The sequence below is a fragment of the Centropristis striata genome, chromosome 9, assembly GCF_030273125.1.
Source record: "Centropristis striata isolate RG_2023a ecotype Rhode Island chromosome 9, C.striata_1.0, whole genome shotgun sequence".
Taxonomy (NCBI): Eukaryota; Metazoa; Chordata; class Actinopteri; order Perciformes; family Serranidae; genus Centropristis; species Centropristis striata.
Genome location: NC_081525.1, coordinates 5,553,679 through 5,578,916, shown reverse-complemented (window position 1 = coordinate 5,578,916; position 25,238 = coordinate 5,553,679). Strand labels below are relative to the sequence as shown.

Genomic DNA, 25,238 nt, shown 5'->3' with positions numbered 1-25,238 from the left:
CAGTGATTAAAAGCAGTAAAATATTCATTTCAATCAGACACCCACATGCCACATGTATAATTAATGCACAGCGGAAGGACACAGCAACTTTTACCACAACCACACACACATTTCCATCACCATATTCCCTCTGCACACTGCAGCCAGCAGCTGCTGCATGTGTGTGTGCGTGTGTGTGTCAAGGAAATGGAACTGTGGATGAGCCACTTCGAGCAACACTCCACAGGGAGGTCAGAGGGCAGCCAGACTGCATTCTGGGACATCATTCAGCCACCTACACAGCAGATGTGTTGGACTGCTCTCTCGCTGCCCCGGCTCTCTCTGGGATTGTTTTTGTTGAGGAAACAGCATCTCAAGTTTGCCGTCTATCGTGCGTTGTTCGAGCTTTCTCTGTTGTGGGTGTGCTACCTTTTTTCTTCTCCGTCTCCTACTTCTCATCGCCGCTCTGCTTGTCAATACCTTGAAATACCTGCGAGCAGTTTGTCAGAGGGCTCAGAAGCAGTCTGATGTCTCTAGTGGGCGGGAGAATACACAAACACACAACAATCTGAGACTTGAGGTGAATTTGCAGACATAAAGCAGACACTTGATTTTCTAACTCACTTCGTGGAACAGATCTTATCTGCCCAAGGCTACGCGTGTGAACACAGACAAACCACATAGTGTACTAGGACTTTCCCATCCAGTATTTGAGTTAAAATGTTTGATTTAAATGTAAATAACACCCAAAAGATGTTCTCTTTCACATACCTGAAATTAATCTTTTTCTTCTCTCCTGTCAATCCCCATGGCTCCACTTTGTCTACTTTCTATTTCTGTCCTCTCAATCCCTCTGACTGCTGTCTCTTTGTTTTCCTTGATTAAGCCCTCTGTCGCAGTATTGTTTAGACTCCAGCAGTAGGCTACAATTACTCAGCGCAGTGTGTGTGTATTGTATCACGCTCATTACAATTACCTCTGGGTGTGAGTGTGTCATCTGTTGCCTGCTCATGTTCCAATTTCTCTCTGAGTGGTGAGGGAGCTGCATCCAGATGCTTCAGCGTGAACACGACAATGTGACCAGGAAATGGGAGATTAGAATGGATGTGGATTCATAAAGTGTAAATGTGATCAAATCTGCAAAACCTCAAGAAGTCTCAGTATTAGTTCATGCTTGTGTTCTGCTGCAGAAAGCATGCATATCCATGCTGTAAAGGAAGAGTGGATGTCACTCTAGTGGTCTTTCATTCAGATGTATCACAAAAATTGATCTTGCATTCAAGAAGCAAGAACTTGTAACAGTTGGCAAGCATTACAAAAGGATTGTGGTGAGGCTAACTGATGGGAATTCCAGTACTTTCATGTCATTATGACTGCCTCGGTGTAATCGTGTCTCGGAGATTTCCGAACTGTACGTCTGTCTGATCAGCTGTGAGAGGCCAGCTAAGAGTTTCCCCAGGAGCCTGACATCAATAAGTAACTGCTGCTACTGTTGCTACCACACACACACATGCACACGCACACACACACACACACACACACACACACACACACTTGAGAGGAAACATACAACTCAGTCTACATCTCCTCATTCACCCTCTGTCTAATTGGTTGATGCGAGGCATGATCACAGGCAAATAATTCCCTTTGACACATTCAGGACCTACTTCTTTAGGCTTTTATTATTATTATAATTATTGATCCAGCTGTATTTATTTGTAATATTAATTCAAATTATTGAGTGTATTTTATTTTTTAGTGCTGTCTTTAATTGGGTTTATAATTATTATAATTATTTTAATGATTTTTTTTATATCAGTTATAATAATATAACAATGTTTTTTTGGGCTGTTTTTTTATAAATATTATTCTGGTGTTTCCTCACTGGCAATTGACAAGATTTAAGACATTTCACAGTTCTCATTTTCAAATATAATTGAATGCTTTTCTAATTAACACTATTAATTATGAAGTCATTCATTGCTTGATTTGTGGGCGGACAGGTGGGGTGTGTGTGGCGGGTGAAGGATTGTGTATTGCACTTTATTTTATAAGAAAAGTGCGATACCAATAAAGTCTGATTGACTGATTCACTGATTCTAACAAGCAGTACATATTACATTGTGTTTCCGTTATCCTCATTATCCTGCTGTTGATAAATGTACATCATTGGATCTTGTAGTGGAAAAAAAAAGCCCAAAGTGCACTTTTTTCATGTATAGTTTTTATTTTTTTTGCTTGCCACTTGCAAACAGAGGATGATCCTGCTGAGTTATTGATATGCAACAAGCAATATTCCCTTGGCTTCTCATTTCACATTCTTGTGCAAACCCTATCAAAGGCCACTTATTCTAATACAGATACAGACTCTAATACTGTCCCACTCTGTTAGCAGTAAAAACAAAGCTTCCACTGCACATTTAAGGACTGCTGTCTGATGTTTGGTAAGCTGATACAGACCCTGAACCTAAAATGCATGACGCCACTAAAAATTATTTATCCCATATGAAAAAACAGTAGTACTTTTTTGATTTCACAGTTTAACCAAGTGTGCTATTTTGTTTCAGCACACACACGCTGAAGATTAGCGGGATACGAACCATAACTGCTCTCCCCTCTCCATTGTGTGGCTGCTCCCGCAGGCTGTTGTTGTAAATAAGAATGTTTTCTCAGTCAACTTGCCTTGTTAAATAAGATTTTACAAAATCCCATGAAAGATTTCTCAAAGCTTGACGGTGGATATTGGCATTCCTGTGCAGGAGGCTGTGTTTTAAAACCTGCAAACAACCCGGCATAAATTTACACCATTAAGTCCCTCAGGGTGGAGAAAGCATAAAGTGCTGTGTGTGTGGCATGAGAATGCAGTAGTCATAATTAGAATGTAGATGTCCTCTGCCCGCCATGGACCAAGCCTCCGACATGCACACACAAAGTGCTTACTCTCGTCTGTTGCCGTGTGTTGATGAATAATGCACATATTAATCTGCCGATGTATGGAAGTCTTACTAAGACGCGTTCAGCATTTGCCCGTTCGAGGGTTATCTAATTAATGTGGCATCTTTGTAGTCACTGAGCATGAAAAACATTCTCTGAAGCTCAGTCAGGAGGGTGTTGCAGTGGAGGGAAAGGTTAGGATGGGCCTTGAATTTTTTTTGCTATTTCTACTTTTTTTTTTGCTGACTTTTTTCAACCAATTTACTCCAATGCCACTTCTTTTCCACAGCACCGCCCCCAGCTCCACCCTCCTTTGTCCTGGCAACCAGAAGGAGGCTCTAGTGTAAAGAAAACCCTCTCTCCCTGTGATGGTAGCTGGAAACCCCTTTACAATCTGTGCTTGCAGGGTCTCTGAAATTTAATAGACATGAAGACAGACCTTTAGCAGCAGTAAATAGTTATGAATATTTTAGCTAACCCATACGCCAATCAGTCACCCACTCAATCATTCATACTAAAAGCCAGTGTGTGAAAAACTGGAGGTTTTTGAGGATTTATCGCCCCCGTCAGCTGGGCTGGGATCCTTCCCCCTCAGCAGGAGGAGAGACAGACTCTGCTACCGCTAACTCTGAAGCTACAGATGGAACTGGGCTTTTAGTTTCTTGTTCCACATTTGGAGAAGCAGGGGGGGCAGACTGGGCGAGCAGAGCTGCAGGCAGTCCGGCGGGGAGTGAGACTGGGCTGTGGGGCAGGTGTGGCTTGCGGGCCTCTTCTGGCCCTGCTCTCCCCTGGTGCTTAGAGGTTTCCAGCAACACACGTACGGTCTTGGCGAAGACAACACGAGGGTCAGATTCAGGTAGAGCGGGGCAGACACAGCTCTCCCTCAACTCCAGAGCCTGGAATGAAGAACACAAAAATAAAGCACACACATAGATAAATGTACTGATGAATCAAAACTTCATACAAGAAGTTCATTAACATCAGTACAGATACAGATGAGACGGACATGATAAGCCCCATGATTAATGTCTTTGTTTTTGTTTGCAGTGTAGAAGAGCAAGAAATCAGTTACTTGTTGTTTTTTAATTTGTGATGATTGTGTATTTCATCAAAACGCTGCTGTGAACTAAAATGAATGCGAAAAGAAGAAGGCGAGGAGAATGTGAAGGACCAAAGACAAAGTGAAACAAAACAAACAGCAAAGTAAACTGATGCACGAAGCTAAAGAAACAAAATGAGACGCCACAGAAAAAACATTTAAAAAAATCAAGAAGTTTACTTCAATGCCACTGAAGCAGCTCTGTGAGGCTACACTAAACCACCCTGTGCTTTAGGCAAAATGCTAAAACATCTTAGTTTAGCATGATGGCGCTAGAGGAAAAGTCAAGGGATCACCGAAGTCAGTAGGCTTCATCCTCTGGGGAGCACGAATGTCTGTACAGTAGTGTAGTATTACTGTAGTTTGTGAGATATTTCAGTCTGGATTGAAGGTGGACCGACCGACCGACTGACTGACTGACATTACCTTCCCTGGAAGCATGCTGCTAGCATGGCTAAAAATATGGCTAAAGAAGCACTTTTCTTCTTTAAATCAATCCCATACAGGTTGGGAAGGCAGAGCTGGAGGGAACTGACTTACAAGCACTTCCCAGCAGTGAGAGACATTCTCTCCGTCTGTCTCACACACCCACACACACACACACACACCAAACTCATTAATCTCTCACTTAGAATCACCTGCAAGACTCATACATACATGCACTTGGCTTCCCACTCAACAGGCTCTCCCTCTCATGCTAGCAGTGGACTTAATGCGCTTTGCTTAAGGATGATGAGCGCACTAGTGGAGGCGGAGTGCCCTCAGAAGAGTCGGGTTAAGTAGCTTGATGCTGTCACCTCTCGCAAGGTTAAAAACATCACATTATGCACCACTTTCACCCGACTGAGCTCAGCTGTTAACTGGCTTCATATGTGCTGCCATGCTGCAACCGAACAGTTTTGGTGCGAGGAGGGTGATTACCAGAGAGTTTTCTCTGAACACACACACACACACACACACACAGACACACACACACACACACACACACACACAGAAACACACACACACACACAGAAACACACACACACACACACACACACACAGGCTGATGAATCCCCAAACAACAGTCTTCATCACTTCACTGCCTGTGGCTGCAGCCTGGCCTCGACAACGACTGCTGCTAGAGGTCAATCTACCACACAGGGATATGATATGATATAATGCACATGCACGAACATATAACACACACACACACACACACACACACTCACACATTGAACACACAACGACACAGGCACCTGATGGACAATTAGTGGTTTACCCATCTGTTCATCTTTCCAGCTTGAGGCATCTGACGGCGTAGCAACAGTCCAACTCACGCTCAAGGTTAAAATTCACCTCTGCCTAATGCATTCCCTCAGACACACACACACACACACACGCAAGACATAATGATTGTGGACGCTGACGTTTCCATAGAATTTGCTGCCTTACCCGCTTGTTGATCTGCTTCTAGCCTAAAGATACCATTGACTGTCTTGCCACAGAGCCGACACACTGTGTGAGCCTGTGAGATCGAGCTGCTACCGTGAGCCAGTTTTTGCTTTCAGTTGCTGAACTCGAAGCCTCAAAGACATTTAGTTAAGCAGGCATCCAGGCCCCTGTGTGGCAAAATGTTTTTCCTGTCTTTCTAAAACCTTGCATATTTTGCTCTCCTCCCCAAGTCTCTTCTTCCTCTCTGCCCTCCTCGCCACATGTCTGCAGGTGGATATACATCTCTCCAGACGCTTCATTAGCTCCATTAAGACTCCTTCCAACAGCTCCTTCAGCTACACTGTTTCTCCTAAACAACAGACAGGTGTAGGGCTCTCTCCTCACGCAGGGATCAAAGAGTCTTTTACTTTAGACAAACACATGAATCAGAGCAGCAGGAATGTGTTTACTTATATAATTGGGGTAAAAAAGGAAATTTAAGAGCTACCCATGCTGTTATTTGAACTAAGCAGGGAATCATTATTGTGTGTGTGTGTGTGTGTGTGTGTGTGTGTGTGTGTGTACCTGTGGCATGAGGCGGTCCAGCTGAGTGAATCTGTTCCTGTGCGACGGGTGTGTGGACAGCCACTCAGGGAAGGTGGGCTCTCCTGTCAGCTGGTCTCTGATTTCCATTTGCTGCCAGAATACGGGTCCTGCTCGCACATCTGCACATGCCTGGGAAGGACTCACAGACACACACACAGACACAGACACACACACACACACACACACAGACACACAGACAATTTTGCATCCCTCTGTCTTGTGCTTAGATGAAAATCCTTACCGAAAAGTGATCAGAGTTGAGTTTAGCTTGACAACAGTGCCCCCCAGTGCCCTGCAGATTACAAGGCCTGACAGCAACAACTACATTAGAGGAATGTAATTGATCACCCGACAAAAAGCAACAAGGTTTGAAACTTTTACATCGTCATGACCCCCAAAATGCACCTGAGATTTGTGTCATATTATGACTATATATTACTGCAGCAATCTAGTATTGCACTTGCAATGCTAAAAACACAAACCAAGCCAGAAACTTAAGTGTAGTCATGGACTCAGAGCTGAACTTCATCAGCCACATTAAAACAGTTACAAAGTCACCCTGCTATCACCTAAAAAATAAATCAAGGATTAAAGGACTTATGTCTCCCAGACTGTAATCAGGCCAAAACCAGACTGAGATCAGGCCAAAACCAAACTGAAAACACACTCAACTTTGGTATCTCCTCCATAGCCACAGAATACATTATTCAACTGTTTTCTCTGGCTGTGCTGGCAGCACTTCTTATGGCCAGTAAACAGAACGTCATGTGTGAAATCAGTAAAGGGTTCCTGCAGTAATAAATAAATAACATAGAGATGATGATACCTTTGCAGCCAACTGCAATCCGACTTGATCGGCCTCAGCCTCCAGTTTCCTACTGAAGGGACGGCTGAACATCAGCTGAAGAGAGACAAACGATGAGGTTATAAAGATTCATACAGATTTCCCTCATCAAGCATCTATCCAGTGCTCTCCAATGTTCAGACTTCAGACAGATCTATAATGACAATGGCACTATAATAACATATAGTAAAATTGTTGCCGGTTTAGTCAACAATGCATGTAAAGTGTTTGAATATTAAGTTAACTGGTTCTTATTTCTATCTTATTACTTAAAACAGGGCAGATGCATGTATATGTATAGGGCTTTATATACTGTATGTGTGTAAATGTTATATGTTTATGTACATCTGTTTAATGGTGTCTATGTGAGTATGTGTATGAATATGCATCTAGCCTACGCTGTTTTAGTTCATGTTGTTTATTTTTTTCGGTTCGAAAAGAAGAATTAATAAAAAAATTAAAACAATTTTTAAAAAAGTGTGTAAAATGTGATGTTTTATGGAAATGTGGTGTATATGGACAGCATTTTTGAAAAGGTCTCACCTGGGAAAGCTTGCCCTGTACCCACTGTCCCAGCAGAGCCAGGCTGTCTCGAGGACACACAGCCCAGATGGCTGTCAGCAGAATAAGGGACAGGAGGTCCACGACGTGAGACAGACTGGCCTGTTCTGCCTGGGGGGGGGGACAAAGAGATGACAGATGACAAGGAGCAGGTGACAGAGGAGACAAGGAAGAAATGTAAAAAGTGAAGGATTGGGGTAAAAAAAAAAAAGAGGAAGAGAATGTGAGAGGGAGGGAGGTAAAAAGTTTTTGGGAGGTGAACAAAGCTGCTGGAACATATTGATTGTTCCCATCTATTTTAGTGGAACTTTTGCGCTGTAACAGATTTAGAGGTTTTAACAGCCAATCCAATAGAGCACACCTACTGGGTAATACCAAGCCCATCGATGCTCATTCCCTTCATCTAATTAAAATCTCCTTCAAGCATTTCCTCCGAGGACGTTTAAAGTCTTGAAATACCCACAACTTCATTAGACACTTTTTAGAACAAGAAAAATGGGCTTTTGTAGCCGGAGTAATAACAGCCATCTGTGGAGAATTAATAAAGCACGACGGTGCCCTAGGTCGACAGGACTTTGGTCGTCATAGAGGAGACGGGATTAGTGAGTGTTTTGAGGTGATTGTCAGCGAGTCTTTATCACCGGCTGATGCAACAACACTGCAACTTGAGCCATTACTGCTGAGATGGAGGATGGGGGGGGGGGTGATGATGAATAGTCAGGAGATCTCAGTGTATAATGCCTGTACCTATAGGAGGTCCACATACATATTTTACAAGCTTGTGTTGGAGAGAAGTGGAAGATTTGCAACTTCTATTCTGTATGCCAAGGGCTTCTAAATGACTAAACTTTGTTCTTGAACATTATTTGCACTTTAAGTGTTTTCAGTGAGTCATCGTCATGCACAGCGAGGTCTGCTTCTATCAGCTCAGCCTCTCAAACACCAGCATACTGCAGCACATCCTTCTCTACACAGCTAAGCAGGATTTCAACAGGTTTTCTTTATCACTCAGTAGTGCTGTGTCTTCATGTGTTGTTATTTAAGTAGCTAAATACAACTGCAACTACATTGAATCAATTAATACACACAATGAGAGAATTTGTTGCCACTGTGCTGTGGGGCAGTAGGAACAAAATATCATCAATTATAAGTTTGTTTCCAGGTCATCAAGGCCAGCTATTCTCAACCTTGGGGTCCTGACCCCAATTGGGGTCGTGAGATGATTTCTGGGGGTCGCCAAATCATTTTGGAAGTCAGCTCTGTCTCCACTGTATTAAGTCTGTTTTAGTCTTTTTGGTCACTTAATGTATTTTTTTTTGTCATTTTGTGTCTTTTTTTGATCATGTTGTGTCTTTTTTTAGTCATTTTTAGGTAATTTTGTTTCGTTTTTGGGTCTTTTTTGGTCATTTTGTGTCTTTTCTGGTAATTTTGTGTCTTTTTTGGTAATTTTGTGTCTTTTTTTAATCATTTTGTGACTTTTTTGGTCATTTTGTTTCTTTTTTTGGTCATTTTGGGTCTTTTTTTAGTCATTTTTAGGTAATTTTGTTTCGTTTTTGTGTCTTTTTTTGGTCAATTTGTGTCTTTTCTGGTCATTTTGTGTCTTTTTTGGTAATTTTGTTTCTTTTTTTGGTCATTTTGTGTCTTTTTTAGTCATTTTTAGGTAATTTTGTTTCGTTTTTGAGTCTTTTTTGGTCATTTTGTGTCTTTTCTGGTCATTTTGTGTCTTTTTTTGATCATTTTGTGGTCAATTTGTGTCTTTTTTGGTCATTTTGTTTCCTTTTTTAGGTAATTTTGTTTCTTTTTTGGGTAATCTGAACTGTGCGTGTGAGATTGTGTTCAGTGACGGGGGTTGCGGACAACATGTTCGATAAATTGGGGGTCGCGACTCAAAAAGGTTGAGAACTACTGATCAAGGCAACCTTCTGAATGGATATTATCTTTGAAAAAAAAAAAAAAGTGATTGACTTCAATGTCAGGTCAAGTTAATAATATGATAATATATGATAATATAATCAGGGGTAAAACACAAAAAACAAAAACAGTGTGCAGAGGGTTATGTACTCACAGAATGCCCCAATATAGCATGAGCCATCTCGTGTCCCAGGACGATGGAGAGCTGGTGAACATCCGCCACAGTGTCCAGCATCCCCGTAAACATGAACACTTTTCCATCCTGGATAAAGGAAAGTACAATCCAATAAGAGATATTGTAAAAAAAAATAATAAAAAAAAATCACATATGACTTTAACCCTCTAGAGTCCACGAAAGCGCTGGAGCACGACTTCTTCATGACGTCACAACGTGAAAACGAAGCAGCATTTTCTCTAAAGTTTTGGCTTTTCCAGAAGTTTCCATGTCCAATTTAATGCATCAACTCTTTTTCAGCAAAGGTAAAAAAACACCTCGACCAAGTGTAGTAACATGATTTTACTTTTTTTGCAGAAATTTTTCTAATTTTCAATGTGTGTGTTTCAACATTTTTGTGTTAACTGTTTTTTGTTATTTCTTTGTGTGTTTTTATCTGTTTTTTTGTGTTTTTGTTTTTTTATGTGTGTTTTTGTGTGTGTTTATTGTAATTTTGTGTGTTTTTTGTGGGGGTTTTGTATTTTTTGTGTTTTTATGTGTTTTTTTTGTAATTTCTTTGTGTTTTTTGTGTGTTTTATGTAATTATTTTTGTGTTTTTTTTGTGTTCAAAATGTTGATCCAGTAAGTCCAAATGAAAAAAATAATAATCAGGTCATATAGGTTAGGTTGTGCTGAAAACAATAATACCAACAAGTCATGGTAAAGAAGTCCAAAACCGACAAAATAACCCCAAACTCCAAAGGGTTAATGCCAGTTTTTACAGTTTATTTCCACGATAAACTGTATTATTTGCGATCTTTGGGACGTTTGGGGTTTAGAGAGTTAAAGATGCTGTAACTGCTGTAAAGATGCACAACTTTCTCTTACTCACAGGAAGGACAAAGGCGTTAACATTGGGACTTTGCACCACATGGACACTCCAGGTGACTTCAGACACTTCAGGGATGTCCTTGTTCCTTTGTGCCAGGTGTTGCACCACCCGCTCCACCACCTGGTGACGAGGGTCAGTGACTGGAACCAGCAGCTCTGCAAACTCCTCCATGTACTAAAGGACACGGACACAAAAGCATTTGAGAAATAGTTTGATTTGGTTAAACTCCCCTATATTAAATCTGTCCCCCTTTATACCTTTACTAAATTTCATCTTATTTTTCACACGTCTATAAAAAGGATGATTTGTAATTGTCTATCAATGTTCTCACACACACACACACACACACACACACACACACACCAAGGTTATTATAGTTAACGAAAACTACTAAGAAAAATTATAGTGAAAATGTCCTTCGGTTTCGTCTTTGTCAACTTTTTTCATACGTAAACCTTTTTGGTTGATATGAAATCTATTTCATCTATCTGGTTTTATGACTTAGTAAACTTATTGGGGCTGAGATGGATCAGACAGTGGAAATAAAGGCAACATTTATTGTGACCTTATTGAATCTGGCACCCAACAAATACCCCATTACAAAAAAAACTAAAACTAACACTAAAACTAATAAAAACTAAACTAAAACTAAGCATTTCCAACAAATAAAAACAAATTAAAACTAGCACACACACTCTATAAACTAATTAAAACTAACTGAATTTGAAAACAAAAATTGATAGCGAAATTAAAACTGAAACTTAAGAAAAATCCAAAACTATTATAACCTTCACACACACACACACACACACACACACACACACACATTCTTGTACTTCTATCTTTGTGAGGACCCTCATTGGAACAGTGAATTCCCTTGCGAGGTTATAATAGTTTTGGATTTTTCATTAGTTTTAGTTTTAATTTAGTTCTGATTTTTTGTTTTCAAATTCAGTTCGTTTTAATGAGTTTTTAGAGTGAGTTTGCTAGTTTTAGTTTAATATTTATTTTTTGAAATGCTTTAGTTTTAGTTTAGTTTTCATTAGTTGTTGGAGATTAAAAGAGGTCACAGTAAATTTTGCCTTTATTTCCTTTGTCTGATCCATCTTCATTATGTATGAAAAAAGTTGACAAAGACGTAAACGAAGGACATTTTCACTATAATTTTAGTTAGTTTTGTAACCACACAATACAGTTTCAGTTAATTATCATTATCATGTAACCTTTAACCCTTAAAACAAAGTCTGAAATCTCAAAAAAGCCTTTAAAGAAGTGAGGACCGGCCGAAATGTCCTCACTCTGTTGGTTAAAAACGTGTTCTGGTCCTCACTATGTAGGAAGTACAAGAACACACACACACACACACACACACACACACACACACACACACACACACACACACACACACACACACACACACACACACACACACACACACACACACACACACACACACACACACACCTCTCATCCTTCTCTCACCGCCTCTGAAGTCAAAGCTGCCAGCTCCATGTAATTCTCTCTGCTGAACACCAGGAGGCGGGTCCGTCCCGTCAGTGGGGACTCGTCTAGGTGGGTGAGGAGAAGGAGGAGTACAATCACCACGGCAACACCTGCCCCCACTGACAGATGCCAGCGGTGCTGCTGGACCCATTCGCGAAAGAGCTGCCGGCGGTTTGCTGGTAGAGCCACCCACCACTTCCGTATACTCCTATGCACAGAGGAAGCCATTAGGTCTCATATAACATTAGGGCTCACACAGCCTCATGCAGTATACTTAACACCATATAGTGCCATATAGTGGTAATTAATGACAAGAAAATAATCATTTAAAGCAATTTTTTAGATCTTGAAAATGTGCATGTTTGGGATAGACAAGAAAATACAGCAACTGACATCTCAAAGTAGGTCTGGGTCAAGAAAGTACCATGAAAATATGCATAAAGTATGTCCACAGCAAAATAATATGCACAAAATGCTGCGGGAATTTGGTGTGTTTTTTCAGAAGTTTTTTTTTTTTTACAGAAACTATCAAATATTAAAGCAGAGAACAAAGAATATTGTTGTGTTGCAGGGAGTTCCATTATGGGAGAACTAAAAATGTCAACAAATTCAGTTCTCTGGACCAAAATAAAACCAAATAAATGAATGATGCCTCTCTGATAGCGTGTTTTATGAGGCATCATGTCTGCCCAATGATACTGTTACAGTAAGTCCATTTCAGTGATTCGTTTTTGCAAGTTGATTTGATTACAAATTAGTACAAGACAGAACAGCTGAGACAAGACAGAACAAGACACAAAGTTTACTCAACAGGGCAAAACAATTATCAAGTACAAATACAACTGCAAATAGGACAGAGTATGAACTGAAACTGATGTCAATATGAATTCTGTTCAATTAAGTAAAAATAAAAAAATAAAGGGTAATAGAAATTAAAATGACAGAACACCTTTTTTGCTTTGTGGCCGTTCTTTATTTTGTTTTTTTAATTATTATTATTCCTTTATTGTATTGTTGTTTTGTTGTTGTTATTGCCACGAATGTAAGGGCACTTTGTTGTTAAATGCTCTATTTAATGGTAAAAAACTCAATAAAAAAAATCTATGTATAAAAGAAACGATGACGTAATTTAAAAAACATTAGAAGTCTGCACACATAGACACGTTATGAAAATTAAAATTAGTATTTTTTTATGAGTTAATTAGAAACTGTCAATTACCAGATCATACATAACATAGAAACTACTTGTATAGTAATTTATTTATTTAAATGACACAATTAATACAAATAGTAATGTGTGCATTATGCATGAATACACAATATACATTAAGTATAATTAAAAAATATTGTACCTTAAAGCAATGAGCACATTTATTTATTTATTTATCTGTGTACAAACACCAATTATTTTACAAAAAAAGCAATACGGATAACACACAAAGCAGGCTATTTGGACCATACTCACTCACTTTTCTTGCAATCAAAATTGTTAAAACAAACAGACATAATTCAATTCCAAACAGCACAAATAATGTACAAAGCAGCTAACGACTTACTTCCAATTAATATACAAAACTTCTTTAAGGGTCGAGACGGGGGATTTCAATTGAGGGGGTCAAATAACTTTAAAGTCATCAAAATACATACAAATAGGAAAAGGTTTTGCATTTCATTCAGCGGAGTAAAAATATGGAATGGGATGTGTGAAGAATTAAAACAATGTTCAAACATTAAACACTTCAAAATCAAATATAAAGATCATGTCTTCACTCGATATAGGGATGAAAACGGGTGCGTGAAATGACAGTAGTTGGTTATTGTTGACGTTTTATTTTTTTAATGTATTATTACTAATTTTCTTTTTGTGTGTTGTTGTAGTTTTGTTTGTTTGTTCATTGTTGTCTCATTGTGACTACATGGGTGTATGTGTACTTATGTGTGTGTGTAAGTTAATAACAAGTTATGTATGTTAATAATGGTAATAATCAGTTTATATACTACATTACTATGTGTTACATACATATATATATACACCAGCAGAGGACAGAACTATGTGTTACATATATATATATATATATATATATATATATATATATATATATTACATATATATATATATACATATATATATCTATATATTACATATATATATATATACACATATATATATATATATATATTACATATATATATATATACACATATATATATATATTACATATATATATATATATATATATATATATATGTAACAGACAGAGGACAGAACTATGCGTTACATATATATATATATATATATATATATATACACACATATATGTATGTAACACATAGTAATGTAGTATATAATATATATATGTATATATATATAGCTTTGGCTTCTTCCCACTCCTTTTGAACACAAATAAGTGTTGAGTCTTGTTGTTGTTTCATTTTGTGTTGTAGTCTTGTATATATTGTTGTTCGTTTGTTTTTAATTGTTCATCTTTTATTTTGTGTTCAGATAAATTCTCAATCAATCAATCAATCAATCAATCAATCAATCAATCAATCAATCAATCAATCAATCAATCCATCCAGCTGCAGCGTGTCTCCTACCTGCCCAGGACTATAGCCAGGAGCTTCTGCAGAGGTTTGAGCAAAAACCATATGAGAGGAGCAGGCAGCGCCCTGACGGGGGCGGAGGTGTGGAAGTTGTGTCCCCACTGTGGGGGACATGGGACAGGACCAGAGTGCGGGGATGAAATGGTTCTGGGACCAATCTGGAGACAAGCTGTCCTGACATTACTGCAGAAAGAGCGAGGTGGTCCCGAGGGAGGGGAGGCTCTGAAGTAAACAGAGTTTGTTGTCCTGAGACAGCTGATGTTAGGAGACACACAGTGTGCCTTGTTTACAGGACGTCCAGCTCGGTTGAAGAAGTTTCGTGTCAGGTGTGCAGAAAGAGGACAGAAGCGACTGCTCCTTAAAATATTGACGCAAAGTAGGACCATTATACTTGAGAGTAACGCAACACTTCCTGATCAAAGGTCTTTTGCAACTAATTACAGACGATGGCGGAAATATGGTCTCGTATTACCCGAGGGGGCAGGACCTGAACTCATCATCCTAATGTAGAAATTACATTAGTCATAGGACGTTAGTTTTCATGTCAGACAGCCGTCAGGTTGACTGTCCCCACCGGTCAATGTCACTGCTACCGACGGACGCTAGCTGTAACCTTTGTTACACCTGTTCAACAGCAGAGGACTATAATGTTTTAACAGTGCAAAAAGTTTGTTTAACGCACTTTAACACGCCGACTTTTAAAAAATAATTTAGTTTCCTACCCGGAATGTCAGGACTTCTAACGCCAGACTGAGCGGAACTTTGATTGTTTGGGTACTTTGATGCTCCCGCCTCAGAAATGGTTCCCTCTAGAAACGAGTCCCCGAAAAAATGTTCCGGACGGTGTCGTGACGAGTCGTTGCGTATGGTCGATGGTTAGGCAGACTTTTCCTTTTTTCAGTCTGTTTTTGAGTCTTTCGTGGTGATACTTTAGACAACGAATACTGACACGATCCAATATTTCCTGTATGGTGCATTATTCACATATGCCAGTTTCAAGTGATCTATTAAGGTCATTGTGCCCAAACCTCATACTTGATATTTCAGAAGTTAGCATCGTGCCATCCAGATAAAATAACAAATCAAATGAAACTTTATTTTTTATTATTATTATTATTATTATTATTATTATTATATAATTATGAAAAACTGTGAAAAGCTTCTTGTAGGTATACAGTATATTCTGAGTATATACAGTATATATTGGGCGCCTGATTCAAGCCGCTATGAAGGTGATGGTGAGGTCTGAAAAGCTCCCCATGCAGTTAATCTACGAGCAGTCTGTGCTCAGACAAGCTGAGAAAATCTTAACAAATTTCCTTGTGGAATACAACGAAGTAGATGTATATTGTCACCCTTTTTTGCAGGAATCACAAAAAACTTCACCAAAAGTGTAACATATGACATTTATTGATCATTTCACTCAAAAAGGATGTAACAGGATGACTATTGGCATAGTAATAACACTGTGTGTAAATTATCTAACTTAAGAGAAATAAATGAATTAGGCAGTTTTTTAACATGCCTTTGTGACTTAAGCAAGAAATGGTAACACTTTATTTTGAAGGTGTCTACATAAGAGTGACACAAGCCTGTCAGAAACATGACATGACAAGTATCATGAGCATTAATGTTACTTCAAAGTGTCATTAATGTTCATGACACATCCCATGTCATGTTTATGACACGCTCGTGTCACTCTTATGTAGACACCTTAAGAGTAAAGTGTTACCAATATTAGTGTCAACAATAAAACACTGATAAACTAAACTGATAACTAAACAATCTCCCTCTAGCTCTTTTTTTGCTGGGTTTTTATTTGATGCCTATGAATGTGGCAAATTGTCAAAGAAGAGATGATCTTAAAGGGGTAAAATCACGTGATCTGATCAACTGAGGATGTAGGTGATTTTACCATAGGTGGCTATGAGGAGATGATTTAGGAAAAAAAACAAAAAAAAACAATTTTGACAAAAAATGACTTAGGTGATTATTTTAACAGTGTGACGACATTGTGGTTATTCCAGCCTATTGTACGTAGTTAACTGGTGTTAATAATTAATTCATCTGTTGAAGGCGGAACGAACGTTACCGCACTCCAACTGACGGAACTTTCACAGTGTGACACCGCGCGAAGGTAAACAACACCAGCTCCAGTGGGTTTAGCTAAATCTATGCGTAAAATAGTTGAATTAGCGTCGGGTTAGCCGGAAAACGACACTGCTGTCGAAGTGCAGATAATTATAATTTACAATAAAGCAAAATGTCTGCAGTTGAGCATTTGAGAGAGTTTGTCAACGAGCGACTAACTGCTGCTGCTGAAGAAATATTCGGAGCTTTTAAAAAAGCTGTCATCGAGTACGAAGAAGAGATCGACCGACAGCGGAGACTTTTGTCAGATATAGTTTGGAAACCTGATATAAATGTACACACGACAGGTGTGTGAAACGTGTCTCTTTTAATAGCACAAAACAGAGAAATGTGATGTACATATGACCCCCAGTTGTTTGAAACCTGCATCTATACCAGGGGTGTCAAACTCTGGCCCGCGGGCCAAATTTGGCCCGCAGTGTAATTTTATTTGGCCCGCGAGGCAATACCAAATTATTATATTATTGTTATACGGCGCATTTACCGCTAATAATAGATTTATTATTGTTATTTTATTTTTAAATGTATTAACCTGTTGAAAAAGTTTATTTTGATATTTAAATCAGAAGGATGCAAATAGAAAAGAGGCATACAATTTTTATTTAATTTTTATTTAATAAATTAATGACATTGATGTGTTTTTTATTTGAAATTTGATTTTGCATGTCTGCACTATTTAGTTATATATTGTATGTTTATAAGCGTTGCTGGTTCCATATTTAATGTTAAAGCAAAACATGTTTGGTGTATATTAAAAGGTTTATTTGTTCAATGTTGGCCCGCGATTTTATTCAAGTTTTAAATTTTGGCCCATTGTGTATTTGAGTTTGACACCCCCGATCTATACTATCAAAGTTTCTTATACCCTTTTTCTCTGTCCCCGCAGATCTCCCACAGCAACATGTCTGTAAGGAGGAGGAGGGTCTACCTGACCAGCTGCTCTGTAATCAGGAGAGAAGCTCCAGTAGTTTGGACCAGGAAGACCCAGAACCTCCAGAGGAACAGGAGGAAGTGTGCACCAGTCAGGAGGGAGAGCAGCTTGTAGTTAAGCAGGAGACTGACGCCTTCATGTTGACTCCTACTTGTGAGGAAAGTGACCACAGTAAAGATCAGACTCTGAACTTGAGCGTAAATGAAACTCGGAGTGTGTCGGAGGAAAAACATTTAAACTACATTTCTGTTAAAAACTCTGTGGCACCAGAAGCAAACACCGGCCACCAGCTCTTCTCTCACAACTTCCAAGGAGCCGAGAGCCAATATCGCAAAAGAGGTAAGGTATCAGCTAGAAATGCAGAGCCAAAACTTCAGAAGAGACATCATAATCATAGAAATCATAGAGATGATGTAAACACCACAAAATTGTTAGCGATTCAACAAAGTGCTCAGTCTAAACAGTCTTTCAAATGTGACCTATGCAGAAAAGATTTTAGTTATTGAAGAGACACCTGAGCTGCCACACAGATCTGCATGACCTTTTGCCAAACCTGCAAGAAAAGAGTAGGAGATGCATACTAGAGTTGTCACGATACTAAAATTTTCAACTCAATACCGATACTCAGGAAAATATTCGATACTCGATACCATTTTCGATACCACAAGGATAAAAACAAAGACCCCAAAATTATCAACAAGAAAAATGCAACATGTAAAAATGAACAGAACCACAGGTTAAATATTTATAATAAAAAACAGTTGTGCAAAAAGAAACTGCAACTATGATAACAAGCTTCAGGTCTGAGGTAGTGCAAAAAATAAATAAATACAATAAACAATAACAATTAGAACAATATTTTGAGGTTGTATGCTGTGCACAATATTAGGCAAGCTTGATAAGTCGACTTTTCTCTGCTTCATTCTGGGGCTTCAAGAGAGAAAATAACACTTTTCAGTCATGTATACTGACACTGTGTCAATAAACGTAATATGGTAATATTTATTTATTTACATTGTTTATAATCATTAACAGCCTTTAATTGCTAGCTGAGGCTAATGGCTAATAATAACACGGCCAACATTATTGCGGGCCACCAGCCACGATAACATCAGTAATAGGTAAGTTCGATACTTTTGAAAATGAGTATCGTATCCGGATACAACGTTTTAGTATCGATACTTTTTTGAGTATCGATACTTTGACAACCCTAATGCATACACACAGATGATAAGCTATTTTCTTGCAAAACATGTGGGAAAGGTTTCAAATTTAGCATTGGCTTAAAGTCCACATGGGAACCCATACAGGTAAGGAGCCATATGTTTGCAAGAACTGTGGAAAAACATTCTGGTCAGCGTTTTTGGGTCTTCCACATGTGTGCTCTTGGCATCTCTACCATCATTGCATCCCACCACAAATGTTTGTTTTACAAAGATTTTAAACAGTACATAAACTGATAATCCTAGTACCAAAAGAGGCCATAAAACTGTAATGGCATGTGTTTACTGTACAATATGAAATTAAAATGTGATCTTAGCAGTTCAGAGTATGACTTTGTGTCACTAATTTCCCCAATTCTAATAACTGTTTTTGGTAACACTTTACAATAACCATCTAAGTGATGTTTATAGATGGTTTATAAACCAATTATTAATCATTTACAAAATTCTATACATATTTAATCTTTAAATGTTTTCAAACAATTTCTTAAAGGTATAAGAATAATTTTGAAGTAATTTACATACTTAATAATATGGTGTTAAAAATGTTATAATGAGTGCAAAACTATGAATAAACTAATAATCATAATGTAATTGTTTGTTTATGGTAAAGTAACTATCAACTTACATTAATATACCTTCTATTTGGCATTTATAAATTATAGTTCAACATTTGTACATTTTCTATTTACCATTCTAAATTGCCTATATATGGTTTATAAATGATGATTAAACATTAATAAACTATCTATTTACCATCTATAAATGATGGTTATTGTAAAGTGTTACCCTGTTTTTCTTTTCCTGTTTGTTATTTTTATTATGTACTTATATGCCTGTTTTTCTCCACTTTCACAATTGGCTGTTGCATTTGAATGATTGGATTTTGTCCTGTGGTTCTTTGTGCAGTTAGCACAATATATATTTAAAAAATAAATAAACTAAAAGCTGTTTTCAAATTGTTGCTAGTGTTGACCTCTGACCCCAGAATTTGCTTTTGTTTTTGTTATTTTATTGATGCTTTGTTCTATTTTTGCTATAAACTTTTGCTGCCATAACACTGAAAATGACCCTATTGTGGGACTAATGAAGGAATATCTTATCTTATTAGCCCCAAAAAGCCACCATCAAATCCTACGCAACCATAAATAAACATAAGAGGACATATTACCAAACTAAACTTACAAATTTATGTTCGCAAGTTCATGTTCATGCAACTACAACAGCTTGTGCTATCTCAGAATACTTTTAATCAAATAGAAATTATGGAAAAGCATCATTAAACCACCAAGCAACAGCTTATTTGACTGGAAAAAAGAACTTCACTGATTGATAATTAAATTCTCCAGATTCTCATTTAGCAGATACTAAATTTAAGGATCTTTTCACACATAGCCAGTTTCATCAGTTGCAACATTTTGTCCGTGGTGTTTGGAGGTTAAGAATGCTGATTAACCATAGTTTTTAATCAAAGGACATGATTGTTTACTTGGCTTTTCCTCTATAAATGCTCTACAAGTTTGAATTTGGCTGCTGAACTTTGTTAACAGAATTGCTGGGGCTCAGGAGTGATGAAAATTGGCATCTCTGAGTCTTATTACTAGGCCTTTCTGTGAGTCTTATTTTCTTTTTCCTCCACTTTGCTCCCTAAGCCAAGAAGAAGCCCAAGTTGAAAAGCTGCCCCAACTGTGGAGTAAACAACAACGCCAGTCGGAAAACGTGTGTGAGCTGTTATGTTTGCCTCCTGCAAAGAAAGACTATTAAAGAAAAGGAAACCGCACTAAAGACAGGAAACTGGGCTCAGAAGACTCTGAAACACAGAAACGGTGCCAGAGTTGTGGCCTCAGCCCACATAGCAGTAAGGAGTCAATTGTTGTCTTTATGCATTGTTGATTATGTAATTTGGAAAACTTTTGACCTGTGAGTGCCTCAATTTCACACGAGCTACCTACAAAGTTGAATTCAGTCATTTATTGCAAATAAAAGAAGCTGTTAAAATTGTACTGGACTGTATTTTCAGTATGTAAATTATTGCATGTGTAATAGGCCTGTTAACATTCTGTGTAATCTATTGTGTATTCCAGGTGAGTAAGCTTGCTGCTTTGGGCTACAACCCCATTTTGTTAATCGGGAAGCAGAAGAAAGGGGTGAATTCAGTGACGGCAGAGACGATCACACACATGTGTCCTGGAGGAGACGGACCCATGAAACCGTTTGTAGAAGAAATGAGCAGGGCCTATGAGTACATTGTCAAAAGTAAGAGATTCTGTTTTTATGAATTAACACTTTATTAACACTTTAGAGCAGCTATTCTCAACCTTGGGGTCCCGACCCCAATTGGGGTCGCGAGATGATTTCTGGGGGTCGCCAAATCATTTTGGAAGTCAGCTCTGTCTCCACTGTGTTAAAGTGTTTATGTGTTTTCGTCTTTTTGGTCACTTAATGTATTTTTTTTTGTCATTTTGTGTGTTTTTTGGTCATTTTGTGTCTTTTTTTTTTGTCATTTTGTGTCTTTTTTTGGTAATTTTGTTTCTTTTTTGGGTCATTTTGTGTCTTTTTTGGTCTTTTTGTGTCTTTTCTGGTCATTTTGTGTCATTTTTGATAATTTTGTGTCCTATTTTGATTATTTTGTGGTCAATTTGTGACTTTTTTTAGTCATTTTGTGTCTTTTTTGGTAATTTTGTTTCTTTTTTTTAGGTCATTTTGTGTCTTTTTTTGATCATTTTGTGGTCAATTTGTTACTTTTTTTAGTCATTTTGTGTCTTTTGGTCATTTGTGTCTTTTCTGGTAATTTTGTGTAATTTTTGGTAATTTTGTGTCTTTTTTGGATCATTTTGTGGTCAATTTGTGTCTTTTTTTGTCATTTTGTTTCCTTTTTTTGGTCATTTTGTTTCTTTTTTGGGTGATCTGAACTGTGCGTGTGAGATTCTGTTCAGTGAGTGGGGGTCGCTGACAACATGCATGTTAAATTGGGGGTCGCGACTCAAAAAGGTTGAGAACTACTGCTTTAGAGTGTGTTGTCATCGTGAGTTTTATGCTGACATGTTTCTAATATTTCAGATTCTAACAAGATTCAGTCGACAGAAGCTCCCGCCCCTCTCCCCCCTCCACAGTCCAACACTTCTCCCTTCCAGTCCTCTTTTCCTCCCCATCCACCACACCCTTCCACCTTTCTGTCCCCGTCTTCTTCTCATCCACCAACGGAGACGAATACTGTTACTCTCAGCCATGTCCCCTCATCACTGAGCACACATCTACCCCCCGCACCTCCTCCTGCTCAACAAAACATCGACAAAAGTAAGTTGTAGTATTAATTATCTTTTGCACATAAACAAAAACAGTGTAATCCTGTTTTAATTATCTATTGTTATATGTTGTGTGTATATATATACATAGATATATGTTTAAGAAATCAGTATCAAAATATTGTAACATTAAAATCACTGCATTTTCTCTTCCTGCAAAATAGTTTCAAATATTTAATAATTCATCCTGCAAATTTACAAAAGTTCAACCAATCAGATGGCACTTTGGGCAGCGAGTCATATGAAGCCACTTCACCATTTTTTGGGTGGTAGTGGCTGACAGAGTATTATGGAGAGACAGGAAGAGATGTGTTTGGATATCAGTGGGGAAAAAATCTCCAAACCTGACAAAAAATATTGGACTTTTTCACAATATTCAAAATTGTTTAGATGTACCTGTACTTCCTGCGCTGCAGTGACACAGAGCTGTTTGAAAATCACCTTCTTCTCTCGCCCCTCTCCCCCTCCACAATCCTCTTCTTCTTGATCTACACTGTAAAAAATGTTTGTAGAAATAACAGTAAAACACTGTCAAATACATCAGAAATAGGGCGTAAAATTAAAAATTGTATATCACCGTATTAGACACTTTTAATTACCGTAAATCAAAGAATAGCACAAAACTTTTACTTTTTTCTGTAATAAAGTGGAAGAAACACACAGTTTTGCTGTAAAAATATAACATTTTCATGCAAAAATTATGGAGAAATACCATGATGTGTGAATGAATGACACAATAACCCTAAAAATAACGGGAATATTCAGTCTAAATTACAGTTTTTGCTGATATTTACATTTAAATTTAGAATAGAAAATCCACTCACTGTAATTTTTACGGTGAAGTTCTGGCAACCACAGCTGCCAGTATTTTACCGTTAATTAAACAGATTTTTTTTTTTACAGTGTAACAACAGCTGAGGGAGATATGTAGCTCTGTATCACATTAAACTCCAAGCCTGCTGATTTTTTAGAAGTCCAATAAATGCGAAGGATTCAATTTAAAACCCTTGTGTTGTAACTGTACACTACTCAAATATTCTGTTTGACTGGGATATATTTTACAGTAGAGCAACAAAAGACACTAACATTGTTTCACTGGGACTTGAGACACATTAGTTAAAGTCCTCCACACTCTGTCACAGGTGTGCCCACACAACACTGCCCGGCTCCCACACCATCCATCTCTCTGAGTACAGGTGGAGGGCAGCAAATGAAGAGGAAGAAAGGTAAGTTTTCATTTTGTGCTACATCCCACTCAACAAATTCATTGAACACTCTAAAGGTAAAAAGCAACCACTGTGTCAGTGATACACAATTTGCACAAAGACCACACAAGTAGTGGAGAAGTTTGAACACTCACTGGATACTATTAATCTTCACCCATCAGCCACAGGTACCTCAGGGTCCAAGCATGAATGTTAATGTTCAGATTGTAAAATGAGAAAATCCAGTCCCTTTGGATCAGTCACTTGTCTTTATTAACCCATTAAAGCCTGGAAAGCAATTATTTTGACCTGCAATGAGAAATAGTATTTACTGGACCTAACTTCAATTCTATGAATATGTGTGTAGCCCTCTCATTAGCTACCATGTTATATGTATGTTATATAATATTGAACTTTTTCACAATATTCTAGAATCATCAAAATTACAAGAAAAACAGGCTCGAAATATTTCACTCTATGTGTAATGAATCTATATAATGTATGAGTTTCACTTTCTGAATGATTGACAAAAAATATTGAACTTTTTCATGTTTCATGTTTTCATGTTCATTTAATCTATTTTTTTAGATGTACCTGTAGACATTAATGGCTGTGTGTTGAGTTATTTTATATGTAACCTTTACTGAGGTTATATATATATATATACATACTACTGAAGACACTACTTCAGCTTTACTGTGACAAACTTTAACTTTAATAAATATATATCAAGTCATCCACCTCTGTTACAGGTGTGCCCACACAGCCCTCCCCTTCTACCAGACCAACCATCTCCCTGACTACAGGGTCTACCAGCAGTGCAGGTGAAGGGCAGCAAATTAAGAAGAAGAAAGGTACGTTTTAACTTTGTGGTGCATCCTCCTTGACAGGTTAAATGTGCAACGCAACAATTGATAGTGTTTTTTTAAGTTGTATAGGACAATATTGCAGATTACCAAGTAAGAAAATCAAGACTCACATATTCACCTGGAGGACATCAAGGCCTCTTCTACATTGTTGAATAAAATTTTCTATTTTTTTTTAATTTTCCAGCATCATTATAGGGTGGAGGCACAGCTCAAAGCAGCATATATTCTACTCTGACTGAATTAAAGACAAAAGAATAAAGGAGGTAGGAAACTGACTGAGTGAAATAATAAAACATTTACCAGTGATTGCTGGAATAAACACTTGTTTATGCCTGTGTATGTGGGGGGGTCAGCTCTTTGTTTGTTTTTAAGTATATTTATTTACTATTTGTTGTCTTGTGACACCCCAATTATATAGCATATTATTGTGCTATATGCAATAATCTTAAAGTTGTTGTTTTTGTTTTTCAGTGGGAAAACCTGAGAAGACACTTTGGATCAGATATTTAAATGACATTTTATGTATTTTGTCAACATAATAAAACAAAGCATTGACAACAGGCTTTAAAGTTATTGAGAATATATATATTGCATTGCTGCTATATTGATGATGTGTAAGCATCATAAATGGTATATAACTTTGGCTCGTTCAGAGAAAAGGTGAACATAGATGTCTATTTTGCCATTCGTTAATAATATATATGTGGGTGTGTAAAAATAAAGATTTTCTTTATTTAAATTGTTGCCTTTTTTCAACTGTATTTTTATTTGAAGTTTAAAGTTGAACTCATTACACCACTACATTAGCTGACAGCTTAAGTTACATTCCAGGTCGAGATTATAAGAGAACATAAAAAAACCTGATCAGATTATAGCGATTAGACATTTTTTAAAAATTAAATGTCATTACAGTATACGGAATGGGATTAGGGCCACACAAGAAAAAAAATATTTGAATTCCGACTTCAAAGTCAGATTTTTTACTTTAAAGTCAGAACTCAAATATTTTTTTCTTGTGTGGCCCTAATCCTCTTCCGTAATATAAGGTAGTTAA

The 25,238-nt window shown here is 37.6% G+C and overlaps 2 protein-coding genes across 2 annotated transcripts; one reads left to right on the top strand and one right to left on the bottom strand.

The window, feature by feature from the left end:
- Positions 1–2,020: 2,020 nt before the first annotated feature.
- oma1 (OMA1 zinc metallopeptidase) lies at positions 2,021–15,294 on the bottom strand. The gene is made up of 8 exons (XM_059340818.1): positions 14,495–15,294; positions 11,876–12,104; positions 10,394–10,567; positions 9,502–9,609; positions 7,419–7,547; positions 6,858–6,932; positions 6,011–6,160; positions 2,021–3,809 (listed from the first exon to the last, which is right to left on the bottom strand). Exons 1-8 carry the CDS (start codon positions 14,884–14,886, stop codon positions 3,480–3,482), a joined length of 1,587 nt encoding a protein of 528 aa, XP_059196801.1. The 5' UTR covers positions 14,887–15,294; the 3' UTR covers positions 2,021–3,479.
- A 1,367-nt stretch (positions 15,295–16,661) lies between these two features.
- Positions 16,662–24,921, top strand: LOC131977492 (uncharacterized). Its single transcript, XM_059340819.1, has 9 exons — positions 16,662–16,938; positions 17,538–17,921; positions 20,458–20,663; positions 20,890–21,061; positions 21,866–22,102; positions 23,253–23,336; positions 24,068–24,169; positions 24,369–24,447; positions 24,656–24,921. The coding sequence occupies exons 1-8, from the start codon at positions 16,764–16,766 to the stop codon at positions 24,377–24,379; spliced, it is 1,371 nt and encodes a 456-aa protein (XP_059196802.1). The 5' UTR covers positions 16,662–16,763; the 3' UTR covers positions 24,380–24,447; positions 24,656–24,921.
- The last annotated feature ends 317 nt before the right edge of the window (positions 24,922–25,238 follow it).

Coding starts and splice junctions, on each gene's coding strand:
- oma1 (XM_059340818.1), bottom strand. CDS start 14,886: ATGGTCCTACTTTGCGTCAATATTTTAAGGAGCAGTCGCTTCTGTCCT. Junction 10,568..11,875: donor CAGCTTTGACTTCAGAGGCG/GTGAGAGAAGGA, acceptor CGTGTCCTTTAG/TACATGGAGGAGTTTGCAGA. Junction 6,933..7,418: donor TACAGGGCAAGCTTTCCCAG/GTGAGACCTTTT, acceptor GTCTCTCTTCAG/CTGATGTTCAGCCGTCCCTT.
- LOC131977492 (XM_059340819.1), top strand. CDS start 16,764: ATGTCTGCAGTTGAGCATTTGAGAGAGTTTGTCAACGAGCGACTAACT. Junction 16,939..17,537: donor TATAAATGTACACACGACAG/GTGTGTGAAACG, acceptor CTGTCCCCGCAG/ATCTCCCACAGCAACATGTC. Junction 22,103..23,252: donor TCAACAAAACATCGACAAAA/GTAAGTTGTAGT, acceptor ACTCTGTCACAG/GTGTGCCCACACAACACTGC.